Source organism: Micromys minutus (genome assembly GCF_963924665.1).
Source record: "Micromys minutus genome assembly, chromosome: 3".
Lineage (NCBI taxonomy): Eukaryota > Metazoa > Chordata > Mammalia > Rodentia > Muridae > Micromys > Micromys minutus.
In genome coordinates, this window is record NC_137972.1 from 65477815 (window position 1) to 65498198 (window position 20384).

Sequence of the window (20384 nt, forward strand, 5' to 3'; positions counted from 1 at the left end):
AACCACACACTTGATAGTACAAAGCTGTGCGCCATATGTCCTGGCATCAATGAACGTCCCATAAAGTCCCACATGGTGATAACTGAAATTCTGTGCAGTCAGTCTCTGCTACTCACATCCTTCACGTGCTTGTGGCTGAGTTCCGATAAAACTTGCTCTGTGAAAGCAGAGAGCCCGCCATCTACATGATGCTGGAGGCATCTGTACCAGCCCTCACTGGGAACACAAGTAGCTCCAGAGCCGCTTCCTCCAGGTGACACACACCCACACACACCCAGCGACTGCTTTCTCCGGCTGCTTGGAGCACCCGAAGCTGTTGTGCTCAGAACATCCGACATCCTGTGAATACAGTGGTGTCGTCGCTGTTGAGTGTGAAGACTCCGGCAGACATTTTAGCAGTCATCTTGAATAAGTATGGAACTGTAGTCAGCCAGGACTGAACCGAGAGTCTGTCATAATAGCCAACAAATTAGCCTTCTGCACACTGGAAGACGGAACAGTCCGATCCAGGTGCCCTATTTCACAGTGCTGCAGAGGACTGAAGTTTCAGTTTGACTTTAATGATGTGACATCTTGTGTGTGAAGGAAGGGAATTATTCAAAGTCTAACTTAGAACTGGACAACAAAGGGAGCAGGGACTTCTTCTGCCCACTAGGCCTCTGAGGGGTGTGAGTACGTGTGTGTGTGCGTGCGGGCATGCACACGCATATCTCTGGTCCACTGCATGGTGAGATACCCTTCTCTTGTTTCCTGTAGATGGATGGTCTCTAGCCTGCTTCCAAACCCGCCCTCGGCTGAGTGCTGGGCAGCACTTCTACATGATCCTATGACGCTTGATATGGACGCAGTCCTGTCAGACTTTGTTCGGTCCACGGGGGCAGAACCTGGTCTGGCCAGAGACCTGCTGGAAGGTATGTAGACCTCATTGTTCCCAAACCACCCATTCAGGCCTGAACATCTTTCAACAGGCATAGAAGATCAGAAGGTCCTCGTTGTCTGACAAAGGTATCACTTGGACAGCATTTGGCCACTTTTGAAGTGAAACAAAGTGTAAATGTTGGAGATGGAATTTTTTTACTTTGCTTGGTATCATTTGGGGTAGGCCATGGATTGCCAGCCATTAATGTGTATACAGAGATAATGCCAGAAAATGCTTCAAGATAATGATTCTAACAGTAATCATTTTTAAGGACAATATACTCGACGAAGTAGAAATTCTAGAACATTCAAGAATATGATCTCCATGGAAATTGTCTCTTCATATCTTTCTTTTAGCCGAGACACAAATGTCTTAGGCCAAAGTTATCAGTGAAAGAACCATCTAGTAGCCAGGAAATCAAAATGCGCCTTCATGCTTTTGAAATAGAGCTCTTGTGACGTGGAAAACCTGTGTCTGGTGTATGTGGGATATTTCTGTGGCCCTATTCAGCAATACTCTTCAGACTGGAATTAACCTGGGTTCCTCCTTCTGAGTTATGATGCTACTAGAGCAAGGAAAATAAAAGGCTGGTCATGGCCACTCAGGACATATGAGCATGGGGAGGCGGGGAATTGTTCTTCCAAGACTGATCTGTCTTGGATGGATGCATTGCAGTTTGTGGACTTGGGAACCATTGAGCATTATAAGTCACAGTGATTCTCAAGGTCATTTAGAGAAAACTAAATTACTAGGCATTTTCATGAACAAAGGTAGCCACCGAAAGTTGGAAGTTCTTGTTGGAGTACCAAGGGAATCCCAATGCATGTTGCCTTGGATTTTTATTGCTGGGAAGAGACACCATGACCAAGACAACTTAAAAGGGAAACATTGAATTGAGGCTGAGTTGCCGTTTTAAAGGTTTAGTTGGTTTACTCCATTATCATCATGGAAGGAAGCATGGCAGACATGGTGCTAAAGAGGGAGCTGAGAGTTCTACATCTTGATGTGCAGACAGCAGGAGACCATGTGCCACACTGGGCATAGCTTGAACATAGGAGACCTCAAAGCCCCTCCCCACAGTGATATACATCTTCCAACATGACCACACCTACTACGAGGACACACCTCCTAACACTGCCACTTGTTATGGGCCAAGTTTGCAAACACATGAATCTATGGGGGCCACACCTATTCAAACTGCCCTGCGAGCCCCCTCAGCCTCTCATAACGTTAGCCCAGCTCACGATTTCAGCAATGTGTGCGAGTAAAAATGTGGCCCTGTCTCCATGTTATGTCAAATTGGTCTCCTATAGGTCCTTGTTACTCAGGTTGCTGCTGTGAGGAGCAGTCTAGAAATGAGCAGCTTGGACAGGAGGGTGCTATAGGGCTAGTCCATGCCAGACTCCACTGCCTGTCACATGACAACAGTCATTTATTTTATTCCTCTATCCTTGGGATTTTTTTCCTCTTTATGCATTTTTTATGTAAGTTGACCATAACTCACCTTTACAGGATGACAGTGGCCAGGAGAAGGTACCCTAGAATCTGCAGGTGGCTGGCTCATGCTGTCATAGTCAGTGTCTGCATCTTATATCTTCTGTTTCCTCTCACACAGAGTCTCAGCACTATTATCCCTTTTCTGTTTCTCTTCATTTTTTTTAAATTAAGATATATTAAAAACTGAATTTTTCTGTGCTCATGGTTGGATTCTGTGAGTATCCCTCCTATTAGACAGACTGCTTCCCCACGTCCAAGGATTCTGTCCCCAGCCGGTTCCTAAGGCAGCCACTGCACCACTGCCCTCACAGCTGGCTTGTCTGTTTACGAAGAGCTGTTGAGATCATGGCGTCCTGCTATTTGATCTTTCAGAACTAGCATTTCATGTCATGCCTAGTCCAGTGCTATTCCTTAACTAACCTGTCTGGGCATCCAGAGAATAAAGAAAAGACAAAGAGGAAGCTGTTGTGGGGTAGCCTGAACTCTGCTGGAGAAACCTCAGCACCCTGGAACCTCAATACGTTATGTGTAGTTAAACAGAGAGGTGGAGTTATTGCATATAGGTAAACAAGAGGTGGGGTTTACTGTGTATTACCGGGCCAATGAGATATATTTACCTAATCTCAGAAGGAGCCTGGTCTGCAGGGCAGCAGTCTCTGCAAGCCATAATCTTGAGGCGAGATAGAGGGGAGAAAAGTGTGGAGAGTATTTTCTACACACGATATCCTCACATGGACCAGTTCCTCTCCACCTCTCCTCCCCTCCAGATCCACTCTCTTCTCTCTGCCATTGAAAAAGAACAGGTTCCTAAGGTCCACTCCCTTTCTGTTACTAGAAAGGAGCAAGCTTCTAAGACATAACAACCAAATATGGCAGAATAAAACACAATACGATAAAGCAAAAACCATCACACTGAGGCTCAGACAAGGCAACCAAGCAATGAAAGAGCAGGTGCAAGAATCAGAAACCCACTCACTCTCATCCTCAGGGATTCCATAGAAGTATTATGCTGTATTATATCCGCAAAAAAAAAAAAAAAAAAAAAAAAAAAACCCTTTCTCTTTCCCTTACAGATTTTTAATATTGTTTCTTTGTTCTGTATGTTTAGTGTTTTGATTGTGTGCTGAGGGAACTTTCTTTTCTGACTCAATTGACTTCATGTACTAATATGCTTCTTGTACCTTTATATAGATATCTCCCTCTTTAGGCTAAGAAAGTTTTCTTCTATGATTTTGTTGAAAGTATTTTTTTGGGGGGGGCCTCTGAGCTGGGATTCTCTTTTCCCTATAACTAGCCATAGGTTTGGTCTTTTTGATAGTGTCCCAGAATTCCTGGGTGTTTGGGGTCAGGCGCTTGTTGGATTTAACATTTTCTTTGGCCAGTGTATCTATTTATTGTGTCCTACCATCAACACCTGAGATTCTCTCTTCCATCTCTCATGATCTGTGGGTGACGCTTGCTTCTGTTTGAATTCCTAAAGGTTTTCTTTCCAGAATCCTCTCCGTTTGTGCTTTCTTTATCACTTCTGTTTTTATTTGCAGGTCTTGAACAGTTTTCTTCATCTCTTTCAACTCCCTGCTTTCTTGGGTTCCTTTAAGGGGTTTTTTCATTTTCTCCAATCACTTATTTGTCTTCTCCCAGATTTCTCTAAGGGATTTTTTTTTTCATTTCTTCTTTAAGGATCTCTACCAACTTCATATAGTTGGTTTTAAGGTCTTTTTCTTGTGTTTGAGCTATGTTGTAATATTCAGGGCCCCTGTGGTAGGATAGTTGGGCTGTACTGGGATCATGGTGCCCTGGCTGTTGTTGATTATGTTTTCATGCTAGCTTCTAAACATTTGAGTTTAGGGTGATTATAGGTCTAGGTGCTGGTTTCTGGATTTGGCTTTTTTGGGTGGGTGTTATGTTCCTTGGCTTTTGTTTCTTCTCTGGATTTTTGAAAGTGTAAAGGTTGTGTGTTGCCTGCTTTGATGCCTTGCTGGTGCTGGAGACTTTGACACTGAGATGACTGGATCTCAGGAGCAGTTTAAGGGTTAGCATTACCCTTCAGCCTACTTTAGCCCTGAGAGGAGCAGACCAAGGCTTAGCAGTGGGGACCTGTTGGGTTTGGGGATGGCACAAAGCAGTGAGTATAGGAGAACGGAGGTTCGAAGGGGTGATCTGTGGGATCCACACGGGGTATACTGAAGCTGGTGTTCTGCTGCAGACATGGGAATAAGACTGAGGGTTGGATTGGAAAAAAGAAGGAAAAGAGCAAATATTTCTTCCAAAATGTATAGAGGTAGGAGTGTGTGTGTGTGTGTGTGTGTGTGTGTGTGTGTGTATGTGTGTGTGTGTGTGTGTGTGTCCCAAAATGATTTGAACAGGGATGATCATATTGCCTCTGAATAGGTGGTTTTATTTCTTCTTTCCCAATCAGCTGCCTATAATTTCCATAAAAGGTTGAATAGAAATATGTATTGTGCCCCTAATCTCAGGGAAAGTGGTCAAACATTCACCATTAAGCATAAAGTAGACTGTGGGGGGAGGGGGGTTGTATATTGTCTTAGTCCAGCAGAGGGCATGCCAAATTTACAGAGGATTTTCTCCAGAACTCTGTGCTCCGTGGCACCATAGCGCTCTCTCCTCTCCGTTCACCTCCTGGTTCGCCTTCTCACAGTGCCGCGACCTTCCCTCCTCTCTGCTCTGGAGGACTAAATTGTTTCTAATGATATCTTTATGTATTTAACAATTCTTCTGTCTGCTTGTCAACCTCACATGAGCCCCCTATGAGGAGGGGGCTTCAGTTAAGGACACCTCACCCTCAGATCTCCCAGTAAGCAGGGCTGTGAGAATTTTCTTGACTTAATGATCAGTGTGGAAGGGTCCAAACTACTGTGAGTAGTGCTGTCCCCGGGCAGGCTGTCCTGGTGCATAAACAAAAGCACACTGGGCAAGCCACGAGGAGCAAACCAGTAAATACATATTTTATTGAGAAATGTTGCATCTATGTTCATCAAAGATACTGACCTGTAATTTTTTTTTCCAATTGAAACTTTTCTGATTTGGGTTTCAGAGTAGTACTGAATCCTAAGAGGAACTGGGGATGTCCCTTCCTTGTCTGTTTCTCAGAACCACTTGAAGAATATTTCATGTTAGTTCTTTTTTAAAGGTTGGCAGGATTATGCACTGAATCCATCTGGCCTGGACTTCTTTCAGCTGGGAGATTTTTTTAATTGCTACTTCTATTTCAGTGGGTGTTCTGGTCCACTTAAATTATTTAGTTCATCTTGACTTAACTTTGGTAGCTTGTATATGTCTAGCATCCATCCCTTTCTTCTAGAGTTTGCAGTTTGCTGGAATATGATTTTTTTAAGTATGTTCTTATGATTCTGAATTTCACCGATGCCTGTTACAATATCTCCATCTCACCTCTAAGTTTATTAATTCTAATTTCTTCTCTTTTCTTTTGATTGGTTTGGCTAATTTGCAAAACTTACCAGTCACTTCAAAATACTAACACTTGGTTTTATTGGTGTATGTGTGTGTGTGTGTGTGTGTGTGTGTGTGTGTGTGTGTGTGTGTGTGTGCGCGCGCGCTTTTGTTTTTGTTTTGTATTTTGTAATCTGCATTTCTATTCTGTTCATTTCACCCATATTTTGATTATTTCTCCCCCACATACTTTTCTGGGGCCTTTGAGTACATCATTAACTTTAGACCTCTCAAGGTCTTTTATGCAGACACATAACACTTTCCTCTTCTGACCACTTTGACTGCACCCATCAATCCTGGCATGTCTTATTTTCATTCCTATTCAGCAATAGGAATTTTTAATTCTCTTCTGAATTTTTTTCTTCACCTGACTTTGAGTTAGTAGTGAGTGTGCTGTTTGGATGTCCATGAATTTATGCACATTCTTCCTTTTCCTTTTGTTATCTTTATCTTCTTTTGATCTTTAATACCTAGTTCTGAGATCGAGTGCAGGATGTAATCTCAATTGTTCTATATTTGTATAAACTTATCTTGTGCCAATTGTCTGTTTTGGAGAAAGGTACATGGGCTGCCAAGAAAATACGTATTTGTTGGTGTTTCAGTGGAATATTCTGTAGATATGTTAGATTTACTTGATTTATGATGTCATTTAACTGCTTTTTTGTTTTCAGAATACCTGACTATTGGTGATAATTGGGCATTGAGATGATCATACACTATCACTTTAGTGGGGTCGATCTGTGGTTTTAAATCTAATAGTGTTTCTCTTATAAAATTAAGTGCACTTGGGTTTGATTGTATATGTTTTGGATTATAATACACTATTCTTGAATTTTTCTTTAATGAGGACACAACCGCCAACTTTACCTCTTCTGGCTTAGTTTTGATTCGAAGTTAATTTTGTTAAATATTATAGTGACCAAAAGTACTTATTTTCTAGTTCCATTTGCTTACCCATTCCATACCCTTATCTATCCTTCGTTTCCTAAGATGGTGAGTGTAGTTGGTAGTGAGGTGTGTTTGTTGAAAGCAGCAAAAAAAAAAAAAAAAAAAAGGATCTCATTTTCTAATACAGCCTGATAGTCTTTGCCTCTTCATTAGGACTACTGAGACCATTAATACTAAGAATCATTCAAAGTGTACATTAATTCACGTAATTTTGTTGCTTTTAAGGAGTTCCATTAGACCTCCCTTGATTCAGTGTTCTGGAACTGATTTATTCCTTGCCCCTCTTGTGTATGTGTGTGTTTAAAAATGTCTTCAGACCTAAGTGTTCCTTCCAATATCCTGTTGGTCAGCCCACCAGATTTCTTATAGCCCTGCCACCAAAGCCAGCTACTACTGTACTGCCCCGGCAAGGTTCAGGCCTGCTCTCCTAACTGTTTTATCCAGTAAGGAGCAAGGCCAGCTCACCCTCACCATCTCACAGCAAATGAGTGGAAGGGGTTGTGCTCTTGCGACCGACTCACCCACACTCCAACCACCAGGGCCCACTCCCCAGAGTGCTACCACCAGTAAAAAATTAGCCCAGCACTCTAGCATCAGCCAGTGAGGGGAAGGGACAGCCCTGCATAGCCCTTTGACATCAACATGGTCCCAGGAGGCAGCCCAGGCCAGGCGCATACATCCATGTGGTCTTTAGTGGTAATATGAGCCACAGACCCTGCTGCTGCATGGCCATGGTGGGACCTTACCATAGGCTCAGGTGGCAGGGTAGGCTACTCACAACTGGGCTACTTCTCTCCACCCTTGGGTCTGTGGTTCTTCTGCTTTTCAATGTATTCCATCTCTACCTCTCACATAGTTACACATGATAGTGGCTCCCAACACAGGTGAGCCACACAGCTGTCGGGCCTCTGAATGTCTTCCCCTGTCCATACCATATGACATGGTAGCAGGTGGGCCTCTAGGAAAGTTTTCTTCTATGTTTTTATAATTTATTATTTTATTCAAAAATTTAGACGATATACTGTGATCATTTTCTTATACACTGTGATCATTTTATTTCCACTTCTCTAGATCCTCCCTCTGCCTCCCATATCTCCTACCCACCAACTTCTTTACGCCCCCTCTGAAAAACATTTTTAAAATGCAAAAAGATAAAAAATACCAACTAACACACATACAAATATTATAAAAATATTTTAAATGGTGCCCAACTTGTGTTAACCAATTACTCCTGAGCATGAGGCCTGCCCAGTAGTGTGTCTGATAAGAAAACAACTTTCCTTTTCCCAGGAGGTATCATTTATAATTGAATAACTTTTTGGTTAGTGGTAGGTTTTTGTAAGTTCTTCTTCCTCTCAATTGTGGTATTTTGTCTGGATTGGACCTATGCAGGTCTTGTATGTTATCATAGTCTCTGAATTCATATGCACGTCATTCCCATTGCATTTAGAAAATGCTGTTTTCTTGGAGCCACCACCACGTTGGGCTCTTACAGTCTTTCTGCCTCCTCCTCCCCGTACATCCCTGAGCTTGAGGAAAACAGATTTATGAAGGCATGTGATTTAGGATTGGGTGTTCCAAAATATCTCACTGCACATTCATTGTCTAGTTGTGGGTCTCTATGTTAATGCCCATCTACCATGAGAAGAAGCATCTCTGATGAGGACTGAGTAATTCACCGATCTATGGTTATAGCAGTATGTCATTACAAGTCATTTATTGCTATGTTCCTTTAGCAGAATAATAATATAATATTTTCCTATATGTTCCATTATCCTTCAAATCTTAGGCTTTGGGCCATTTTGGCAATGTCAGATATGGTCATGGGATGGACCTTAAATCCAGTAATTTTTTAAAGTGGTTGGTTACTTCCATAACATCTGTGCCACTACTGTACCAGTCTTTATTGTAATCAGGCCATTCTTTCAGGTCTCAGCATTTGTAGCTGGGTAGTATTACTGATTGCTTTTCTCCTTTAATTGCATGCAAATAAAGTCATCATATAAGGGGGAAACAGTATCCCATATAGATTTCTTATGCCACCAAGAATATTATTTGCAGCTTTTTAAGTCATCAGTGGAAGGAATCCATAGACAGCCCCTTCCCCAAGCATCATCAGCTATTGCCAATGCAATGAGGTTCTGGTTATTCTCCATAACCTCATGGTAAAGATCCCATTGCTGAAGACACAACTTATTTATATTCAGTGGAACATGAAGAAACCAAACTGTTGCTTAGCTAGCAGCTTCATCCCTAGTAAGTACCATTCATGGTGCCACAAGGTACTTCATTGATCTTGGTGAAAATCTTTTCTGTGGCTTTGACTTGACTTACTATTAAAAGATTCAGTCTTTTCATAGTGCCCCAGAGTTTCTTTCATGTTTTGTTCTTGGATTTGACATTTGTTTAGGATTTGACATTTTCTTGACAGGGTGATCCAATTCCTCTACCTTATCTTCAAAATGTGATATACTCTCTGCAATTTTATCCAATCTATTGTTATGACTTTTCTCTAGATTATTTGTTTGTTTGTTTGTTTGTTTGAATTTCTCCCCCCTCTTCTTTTCATTATTTCAATTTTTGATTCTGGCTTTTTTCAGAGATTCTAGTTCTTTATTAAATTCTGTTTTTACATCTTGAATTGTTTTCATTATTTCATTAAACTGTCTGTGCTTTTGCATTATGTAAAATTTAGAATGCAATGGAGCTAGAGAGATGGCTCAGCAGTTAAGAGCACTAGCTATTCGTCCAGAGGTCCTGAGTTTAATCCCCAGCAACCACATGGTGTCTCGTGACCTTCTGTAATGGGATCTGATGCCTTCTTCTGGCATGTGGGTATACATACAGATAGAACACTCATATACATAAAATAAAATAAATCCTTAAGAAAATCAGAATGCAGTATTTTTCTGGCATTTTTCATATCCTCTTTGAATGCTTTGATCATGTTTATTATTACTATTTTGAAATCATCCTCTTGTATGTTATCTAAGCCCTTTTCCTCAAGTCACATTACTATGTAACTTAAATTTTTGTTGGAGACTTCCTCTGGTTATCCATTTTTGTACTTTTGCAATGACACTCAGACATCTAAAGTTAGGTTGTTAGTGTTGTTTCTTAGTAGAGATATTTTCTCTCTTTTGTTGAGTTGGTATTTGGTATTCTGTTGTTTATTACCCCAATTTGTAAGGTTACTACATGAGGCTTAGGGCTCAGTCTTTGGACGATACTGTGTTGATGTTCAACTGGGATTTCAGAAGTAGACCTCCCTAAGTTTGAGCTAAACGGGGTTCATAAGCCCAGGAACAGATTTTCTGTAGAGTTAGAGGATTCTCAGAGTCAATCCTCGGAAATTGGGGCACTTGGGTATTGGAAGTTACTTATATGAATATGGGATTTTTTTTTCTTAACCTGAAAGGCGCGTGTGGGATTCATGGTCCTTAAGTGAGTCACATAAGTGGGTGGAGTTGTTGGAGTATGTCCTGGGCTAGAGACACTCCTCAGGTGGATGTGGATAGTGGCACCAGTTAGACTTCCCTACCAAAGGAATGCATGTAGAGCAGGGTGCAGAAAGGCAATAAAAGTACAAGTTCATTAGGCAGCTTACAGAGTCTAGTGCCCACCGTCTGAAGAGGAGTGACTCTCAGGTTGAAGAGGTAGGTATAGTTAGCATTGGGAATGCTGTGTATAATCAACCAGAGCTCCCAGGGGTTAAACCACTATCCAAAGAGTACACATGGATGGACCCATGGTTCCAACTACATATGTAGCAGAGGATGGCCCTGTTGGGCATTAATGGGAGGAGAAGCCCTTGGTCCTGCCAAGGCTCGAGGCCCTAGAGTAGGGGAATGTCAAGGCAGGGAAATGGGAGAGGTTGGGTGGGTGACTGGGTGGGGAAGCACCCTCATAGAAGCAGGGGGAGGGGATAGGGAGGTTATGGAGGAGAAACCAGGAAAGGAGATAACATTTGAAATGTAAATAAATAAATATATTCAGTAAAAATGGAGTTTTATGTCTAAAGAAAGGGCCAGATGAGTGCAATGGGATGTGTGGGGAAGGTAGGGTAGCTGGAGTAGGGGCATGTGATAAGGGAAGTCTGAACTCCCCAGCTAGGGTTGTGGGTTTGGGAGATCTGGCAGGTGTGGATAGGGTTAGTGAACAAGTTGAGCCCCCCTAGCTGAGGGATGTATTCATTATGGGACACAGAAAGGCAAGTGGGGAATATGGCCCTTAAGCAAGTTACAGGGGTACCCAATTCAGCTTTCCAACTGCAGCCTCTGAGTAAGCTAGAGAAGTATTTATCTTTCTCTTCCTGGCTTATACCCCTTATTAAAACGTCCTTCACATTCATCCTGTTGTACAAAATGCAGGATTTTATGTCTTACTGACAAGTAGTATTCCAGGGTGTCCATGTATCAAATTTGCCCTATCTGCTCATCAACTGATGGTGGGTAATTAATTACATTCTTTCTAGTTCTTGCTTGTGAATAGTGCCACAGTGAATGTGCAGGGTACACTTGGCTCTTTAATATATTGATTTTACTGCCTTTGAATGTATGCCCTGTGGTGAGATCACTGAACCATATAGTGGCCATGTTTTTAATTTGCCAAGAACCCTTCATGCTGTTTTCCATAGTGGTCATACTAATTTGCATTCCAGCTATCCATACGAAAGGGCTCTCATTCCCCTACACACCACACTTTTTTACTTACCTTGCCTTCTTTCAATGGCCACTGTAACCTGAGTCCTGTAGTATGGTCCCCTGCATGGCCTGGTGTCCAGCTGCAACATCAGTTAAATAATGTGTGTCACAGTCACCTGAGCGCTGCTGGTCACAGCTTCTTGATAAGTGAGGGTGGTTCCATAGGCAGGGGTTCTTTTAGGCATCCGGTTATGTGGCAGCTCTCTAAAGGTTGAAGTGTTCTCATAGGCAGGCCTTGGGGAGGTGTGTGCTGAGAGAACAGAGAAAGCACTTCCTCTTATGAATCCAGAAGGGAGTCTGGAGGGTCAGAGGAAGCTGTAGTGACAAAGCCAAACAGAAGGGACCTGGACCTTCTCAGAATGTTTTTACTTTTATGAATATAATTTCTTTGTTTTAATATTAAAAGTTCAAAGGGGGAAAACCTGTCACAAGAACAATAGTACATGAGTACAGTTGTGATCACAGTGTTATAATGGTAGACCCTGGCTGAGAGTCAGGATTGGGACAAGACAAAGAGATAGAGACAGAAAAGGTCAACCGGGATCTGCCTCCAGATGGGTGGTGTTCCCGCCTGCCACATGCCGCCTATCTCCTTTGTCCTTTACATGTTGCCAAGGACAAAGTCAGAACCAGTGACATTGTCCCCCCAAAGCTATGGAGCTCTGTGAAGTGCATTTGCTGTTGGCATAACAGGCCACCCGTGGCTGGATCATTTGTAAGCAATAAGTGCTGTCTTTTCCCTGCCACTCTGGAGTCATGAAGTCCAAGAGTGTGTCACTGCAGTCGTCCCATCCCCCGGTGAGGTTTGAGAGGTGGCATGGCTGGAGGAGGAAGGGCCAAGTTACCAAGATGGATGAATACTGCACTTTGTAACAGCTAACGGCCTGCCCTGCTGATAACTAACCCAGTCCTTCCAGAGTGAGGCGTCCTCCCCATGAGAAAGGTACTAACTGGAAGATGAGCTGCTTCACCACCTTCTCGATGTCATATTTGGCAGATTTCTCCAGGTGACATGTCAGATCCACAACAGATACATTGGGGGTAGGAACATGGAAGGTCATACTTGTGAGCTTCCAATTCAGCTCTAGGATGACCTTTCCAGCACCAAGTGGATGCAGGGATGATGTTCTGGGGCGGGCAGCAGAGGACCCACTAAAGGGCATCCTGGGCTACACTGAGGACCAGGTTGTCCCCTACGACTTCAGCAGCAACTCCCACTCTTCCACCTTTGATGCCAGAGCTGGCATTGCTCTCAATGACAACTTTGTGAAGCTCATTTTCTAGTATGACAATAGTACAGCTACAGCAACAGGGTGGTGGACCTCATGGCCTACATGGCCTCCAAGGAATAAGAAACCCTGGACCACCCAACCCAGCAAGGACACTGAGAGCAAGAGAGAGGCCCTCAGTTGCTGAGGAGTCCCATCCCAACTCAGCTCCCAACACTGAGTATCTTCCTCACAATTTCTATCCCAGACCTCCATAACAACAGGAGGGATCTAGAGAACCCTTCGCACTCTCTGGATTACCATCAGTGAAGTTCTGCTGCACCCACACACACAAAAGAGACAGAGAGAGACAGAGAGACAGAGACAGAGAGAAACAGAAAGCTGAGCTATAAAGATTAGCTCTCAACACTGCCACAGCAGCCACTGAATTTAAACCTGAGTTTTGTTAAAGATGAACCACTGACTGAATGCCCTCTTGACTTGCAGAATGAGCTTCTCTCCTATATCCTTCCCCCAGGGTAGGTCCCTTAAGCTTCTGGCCCTGCTCGATTTCTCCTGCTTCATCGCCTCCTCGAGCCCTCGGCTTTCCCGTTCCTCAGACCACCATCCCCTGCCTTTGTTTAATCCCATAGTGACTCCTCCCTCCCACACACACACTTTTATCCAAGAAGGAACTGAGGGAAACGGCTTTGAGAGTATAGCCCTCGTGCTGGGAAGAGCGTGGCATTAGAAACAGCTTTTGACTGAAGCATCGGGAGTCCAGGCAGCTTTCTTAGATATGGGTGGGTCAGAAAGCAAGATGTGGACAAGAAGTGGGGCCATACTATAAAAGCTCAAGGCCCACCTTTAGTGGGTTGCTAATAATCCTGTGGAGAACATTTTAGCCAACCTATAGTGCCTCCATTGTAGATCAGAAACTCTGGGTTTTTTTTTTTTTTTTTTTTTTCATTTAATTAGAAGTTCAAAAAAAGGAAGAAGAAAGGAGAAAATAAAAACATTGTTAATGAGTGTGTCTATAGGACACTTTATGAAAACTTTTGATTAACTTAAAGTTGGAGCGTTAGTGGGGTGGGGGCACAGTTTGACTGCATGAATGGTGTATACTGTCCAGATCAGGGTTCTTAGCAATCTTACTCCTTTCCTTGTGTTTGGGCCTTTGGGTTTCTTTTTTCTAGATTTTCATAAAATATATAATAGGGAAGTTTTTCCATCGAACTGTTTAAATATGCTATCATTTCTTTTCTCACAATGAATTAGCAAAAGAGAAGTTAGATTTCCCATTGGATAGCTGGGGATGCTGAAGCCAAGAAAATCCCCAGAGGTTCCACAGTGAAGACAGAGCAGAGCCCACTGCCACCCATTCAGAGTTCACATCTGAACTTAGCTCAAACCAGCAAAGTCTGCATTCCATCTACAGAAGCCACTGAACCCGCCCACTGGCTTCTGAAGCCTCACAGATCTTCACACAGAGAAAGGGGCAAGCATGTTTTCAATAATCACCGAAGGGATGGTTTATTAAACCCTTTGATGAGGTGACTAATTAACCTTTATTTTTCAAATGAAGCCATACTCCATAGACTGCAAAACTTCCAAAGAGAGAGAGAGAGAAGTGTGGCCAACATCCATGTGCTAGATGCTTGTCTGGCCATTTGCATATATTAGAAGTTAATTAAGAAGATTTCTGAAAGGGAGCCAAGCACATAGTTGCTAATGAAGCACCTGTCCTGGCTGAAGGGAAAGCAGCACTTTCTGCAGTAACTAAGAAACTCCCAAGTGTTCCGACAACAAGCCTTGCCTTGCTCACTGTAGAAACCTACTCCCGAACAAAGTGGCACGAACTCACTTAGGAAAGTCAGCAATGGGAAGTTAACATCACATGTGTCCTCTGAATGATTTCCCAGAACTTTTGTGGAATCTGGAAAGCTAGAACAAAAGCAAATGAAAGTGAGTGAGTTAGATTTATATTCCTCGGAAAGAAGGAATGGAATAGAAGCCAGGTGTACCATGCTCCTGCAGTAGTCCCACCTAACTTTGTAATCTGAGACAACAGGGTCACTTGAGCCTAGTAGTTGAAGACTAGCCTGGGAGACAGCAGCATCCCTCTCTCCTGTACTGAGCTATCCAGCTAACTGAAGTATGTACGAGTTGAAGTAACTAGTTGAGTTGATCATTCAAAACGGAGAATTCCTCATGTAGTTTATGGGGAAACCTCTTTTCCTGAGCTTTTTCAAGCTTCTCCTAAGCTTGAAAAACATAGTTTAGAATTCTGATTCTGATTTTTTCTTGGTTTAACTTACACAGAGGGGCAGCTGCTACTTACTTGATGGTCACAATGACAGGTCACTTACGTTGGGCCCTTGAAAGCTTCCCCATGGTGTGGGAACAGCAGATTCTGACTGGGATCATTGTAAAAATACTCCACAAGAAATGGGAGGAAGGTGAAGGGAAGACCTTTTTAGTAAAAGCCCCACTGTGTCCCAGCTGTTTGTGGGATGAAGCTAGAGCAGATCCACCTTGCTGCCCAGAGAGCATCTTGAAGGGCAGGCATAGAAAAGACCAACAGAAAATCAGTGGTGTCAGCTGAGGCCCCTGCCTGGGATCCTGGGTTTAAAGGAGCCCTGCCATTCCACTAGAAATGTAAGCAGCAGAGTCGGAAGCAGAGCCTCGTACATACTGTGTGCGCACCCTATCATTCAGCTCCATGTCCAGACCCATTACTAGGCTTTTTTTTTTTTTTAACCTAAGATGGCGATGCAAAAATGGCTATCCCCATGACCAGACTTCTGACACACCTCCTCTGGCCAGACCCCATTCAAATCACATTCTTTGGATAGAGGAGCATGTTCAAATACTCTTGAAACCTATCTGTATCATTTGTGGTGAGTTTCCTTTGGTGGCTGTGGTCAATTAAGAAGCTTTGATTTCCCTTACTTCCTTGCTTTTAGTGAGAGTCATAACCCAAATACCATCACTGGCCTGCTTTCTCATCTTATGAAGGTCTGTCTCAACTTGGCTGCTTGAGGTTAAATGTTTCCTCTCTAGGAAGCCAATCACAAGAGCTAGAAAGGTGGTGAAGTCAGTAAAGTATTCCCCTCACAACCACAGGGGGCTGAGTTTGATGCTCATGCCCCACATTTAAAAACCAGGAATGGTGGTAGTATGCACGTATAATCTCTGTATTAGGTGGGCAGAGACAGATGACTACCTGGAACTCACTCGCCAACCAGCCTACCCTAACCAGTGAGCTTCAGATCAATGAGAGACTCTTCCTTAAAACATAGGTGCACAGCACCTGAGAATGCCCAATGTTAACCTCTAACTTACACATGCACACAGACACATACATGTATCATGCACACACATGTATCATGCACACACCCGTACATGCTCACTCCTGCATAGATGTACACACACATATATACACATATACACACAATACATACACACATACATACACCCAGACTCACGGAGATACATGCAGAAACACACACGTATATACCTACACAGAGACACATACAGAAACACACACACATACAAATACACACACATAAACACACACCATCTACACAGACACACATGTGCCCATACATATACATACATACACATATGCATGTGCACACATGTATACACAGACATACATGTGTGCACAACATACACACACACCAATCAGGAAGCCAAACTATGAGATAGTTTTCTCACCCCACTATAGATTTTAAAGAGATGACCCTGGGTGAAGAATTTGCCTCACAAGTGTGGGGATCTTAATTCAGATCCCAGAGCCCATTTAGAGGCAGGCACAGAAGCATACATCTGTAGCTACATCGAGGTGGAATGGGAAGCCAAAAGAAGCCCCGGAAGCTTGCGAAGGGAGCAGCTAATCTGCCATAAACAATAGTAACAACAGCAAGGTCCTATCTTGAAGAATGTAGGCTGATGATACCCAAGACTGCCCTCTGACCTCGGCCCACCTTCACTCACCTGTACATATGCACACAAGCACAAGATATCAGTGAGCTGATGATAACGTAGATCCATCGTTTCAAAGCTTATTAGCCGCAGTCCATTGAGCTCCATAGAGATAGCACAAGGCAAGCGAGAGCCGGACAAGCACTGGGCCTCTCAGAGGAAAACCAATTAAACATGGGCAAAGGAGGTCCTAAGAAGCCGAGAGGCAAGTGTCCTCATACGCACTCTCTGTGCAAACCTGCCGGGAGGAGCACAAGAAGAAGCACCCGGATGCTTCTGTCAACTTCTCAGAGTTCTCCAAGAAGTGCTCAGAGAGGTGGAAGCCCGTGTCTGCTAAAGGAGAAAATTGAAGATATGGCAAAGGCTGACAAGGCTTGTTACGAAAGAGAAATGAAAACCTACATCCCCGCCCTCAAAGGGGAGACCAAAAAGAAGTTCAAGGACCCCAATGCATCCAAGAGGCCTCCTTCGGCCTTCTTGTTCTGTTCTGAGTACCGCCCAAAAATCAAAGGCAAGCAGCCTGGTTTGTCCATTGGTGATATCACAAAGAAACTAGAGGATGTGTGGAACAACACTGCCGCGGATGACAAGCAGCCCTATGAGAAGAAGGCCGCCAAGCTGAAGGAGAAGTACGAGAAGGACATTGCTGCCTACAGAGCTAAAGGAAAACTTGATGCAGCAAAAAAAAAGGGGGGGGGGGTTAAGGTTGAAAAGAGGAAAAAAAGAAGGAAGATGGGGAGGAGGATGAAGAAGAAGATGATGAAGATGAAGAAGATCATGAATAAGTTGGTTCTAGCACAGTTATTTTCCTTGTCTTTAAAGCATTTAATTAATATATTTAACATATTTAAATATATTTATTAAACATAAAGTACACAGCTCAGTCCTTTTAAAGAAAGAATTGAAATGTAAGGCAGTGTAAGATTTGTTTTTAAACTGTACAGTACCTTTTTTTGTATAGTTAACACACTACCGAATGTGTCTTTGGATAGCCCTGTCCTGGTAGTATTTTCAGTAGCCACGAACCTTGCCTGGTATATAGTCTGGGGTTGTAAATTGGCACAGAAATTTAAAGCAGGTTCATGTTGGTGCACAGCATAAATTAGTTATATATAGGGACAGTGGTTTGGTTTGTTGTTGTTGTTGTTTTCTTTTGGTTTTGATTTTTTGTGGGGGCTGGAGTTCATCTGCAGTTGTCTCTGGTGCAGCTTATATGAAGATAATTGTTCTGTTAACTAAATACCACTCTGTAATTATTTTTTTTAAAAAAAATGTGGCTGTTTTGTTGACATTCTGAATGCTTCTAAGTAAATACAATTTTTATTTAAAAAAAAAAAAAAGCTTATTTGCAAACCACGACCATGAAAAGTTGTAAGACAAGCCGGAAATCGGACACAGCATTACTGCACAGCTGAAGATTTTGGGAGCGCTTGGTGTTTGCTTGTAAATATCCTTTACTCTGTTGTTACAAAGAGAACAGCTCATGCTGAAGTACTGGCGGAAGAAACGATGTTGGGATACATCTGTGATTCTTCGATGAGAGCCAAAGTGAGGCATGAGCCCGTTTTGTTAGAGACGGGCCGTGCACCCCAGTGCAGACATTACAGTTGGAAAGATTTCATAGTAAAACGCCTAAAGCCAGCAGGACATCTGCTAGCATGAGCGCCCCACACAGATGCTGCCAGGCTTTGTGGTGTGCAGAGACAGCACTGAGCATCATGGGAGTCCCAGGTGCTGAGCTCCCTAGTCAAAGCTTGGGAGAAGAAAGAGCTGCCAGAATGGAGCACCAGTGGGTTACTACAGTTTTAAGATCGACTGTCGCTAATATTGTATTCACACTGAAAACTCTAAAAGATGAGACTTTTAACTGAATAAAAAAAGAGAGATTTATAACAACTCCATTCACCATCAAAATCTGCAAGCAGCATAGCAGCTTTCAGCGTGGAAATTGATACGCACACCTTGGTGTTTGCATACAGTGGAATACTACTCAGCATTGAACATAAATGAACTGCCAGTGCAACCTGGATGAATCTCTGACATCTTATTCTGAGCCAGAGTGAAGATACCACGCAGTCCTAATCCGTTTAGCTGGCCCATTCATTCCAGCACAAGGCCACCTGGCAAAGAAAAGTCTAACAATGACTCCCGAGATTCCTGTGCCCTGACACTGAGCCATGTACTGGCTTAGGTACAGTGGTTCCCCTTGTCTGTTCCTGTATTTTCCGTATCAATGGCAGTTCAAAAATATTACATTGGAAATTCCCGAAAGAAAACATGAAATGTTACCCTACGCCGTTTCATCCCAACTAGGACATGGATCAATGCCTAGCACATCATGGTTGTGTGTGTGTGTGTGTGTGTGTGTGTGTGTGTGTGTGTGTGTGTCTGTTCACATGACCTGGTAGTGACCCCATAGCACAGGAGCAGAAACAATGGCACCTGGGAGGCAACAGGGAGACATGAAGCGCATCCCAGGAGAGGTAAAGGTTCTTGGCTTGATAAGGAAGGTGGAGGTGTCTCAGACTGCCTGTGAGGGTTTGGTACACCCACAGCTTCAGATGTGTCCCACAAGTCTGGGGACACATCTCCCTCAGATAAGCAGGGACTGCTGTAGTGCTCCAGAGGAATCTGAGGATGGAATTAGGCTGATAATAATTTGATTTTAACATAAATGACACCCTTATTCGGTGGACTCAAGGTAATGCCAGGGGTTCTTAGAAACAGATGAAGATGGCAGACACACAGAGGAGGTAAGGGGATGTGAGGTGTGACAGCAACGCAACCCTCTATCGCTCATTTGGCAGTGGAGGAGGAACCACCAGCCGCGGATACTGAGTGTTGTCTGGAAGCTGAGCTTCAGCTGATACCTTGCACAGAAACAGAAACTCGGTACCCCAGCCACCTAGGATAGCATCAGGTCTCAGAGCTGAGCCCCTTTTACCAGCATCCAGGAGGGACCACAGTCCTGCTGACACCTTGACTTCAGCCTTGTGAGACTTGGATCAAGGAAATTAATGAATCCCCTGAAGCGTCTTGCTTTCGGAATCATGAGAAAATAAACACGCGTTGCAAGCTGCTCAGCGTGTGATAACACGGCAAGCTTAGACAATGACAGAAGGTCTGATGAGGGAGGGTCATGACGGCCGTGCTGATAGGATGGCCCTGTCCACGTTGTACTTCTGCTGATGGCGCACTAAGCAAGTCCAGCTGAGCACACAACTGGGACTGGGCATTCCGTATCCTACCAGCAATGAGTCAAGCCACAAAAAGTTAAATTGAGGAATGTCAAAATATTCTCTCTACATTGAAAACTAGTGTTTTATCGCCAAAATACAATCCCGTATCCACAGCCCTAACCTGTACACTCCAAGCACAAACTGGCCTTCCAAGATTGCATGGTCAAACTTGCCAATATCTGAAAATGTAACATCCCTATAGCTACAGCACTCCCTTCCTCATTCAGGAGGGCCCCGTGCCTGCGCTCGCCTTTTATGGACCTATTTCCGTTGCCTCAGTAGTACAATAGACTAGGTATCCCTGAGTTTCTGCTGACGTCATTAACATTGCTTCTTGGTGGACACAGCCGTCTAGGTAAATACAGTCCCCTGGGTGAATATGTTCTCCTGGGTACATATGGTCTCCAGAAAA

At 43.4% G+C, this 20384-nt stretch overlaps 1 protein-coding gene across 2 annotated transcripts in view; it reads left to right on the forward strand.

The window, feature by feature from the left end:
- Positions 1–760: 760 nt before the first annotated feature.
- Positions 761–20384, forward strand: part of OTUD7A (OTU deubiquitinase 7A) — a gene marked incomplete at both ends in the record, with an annotated part of 101501 nt that continues 81877 nt past the window's right edge. For both annotated transcript variants that reach the window (XM_080913881.1, XM_080913882.1), the window contains one exon: positions 761–911. In XM_080913881.1, coding sequence (XP_080770007.1) covers positions 761–911 — 151 coding nt within the window. The remainder of the gene's footprint in view (positions 912–20384) is intronic.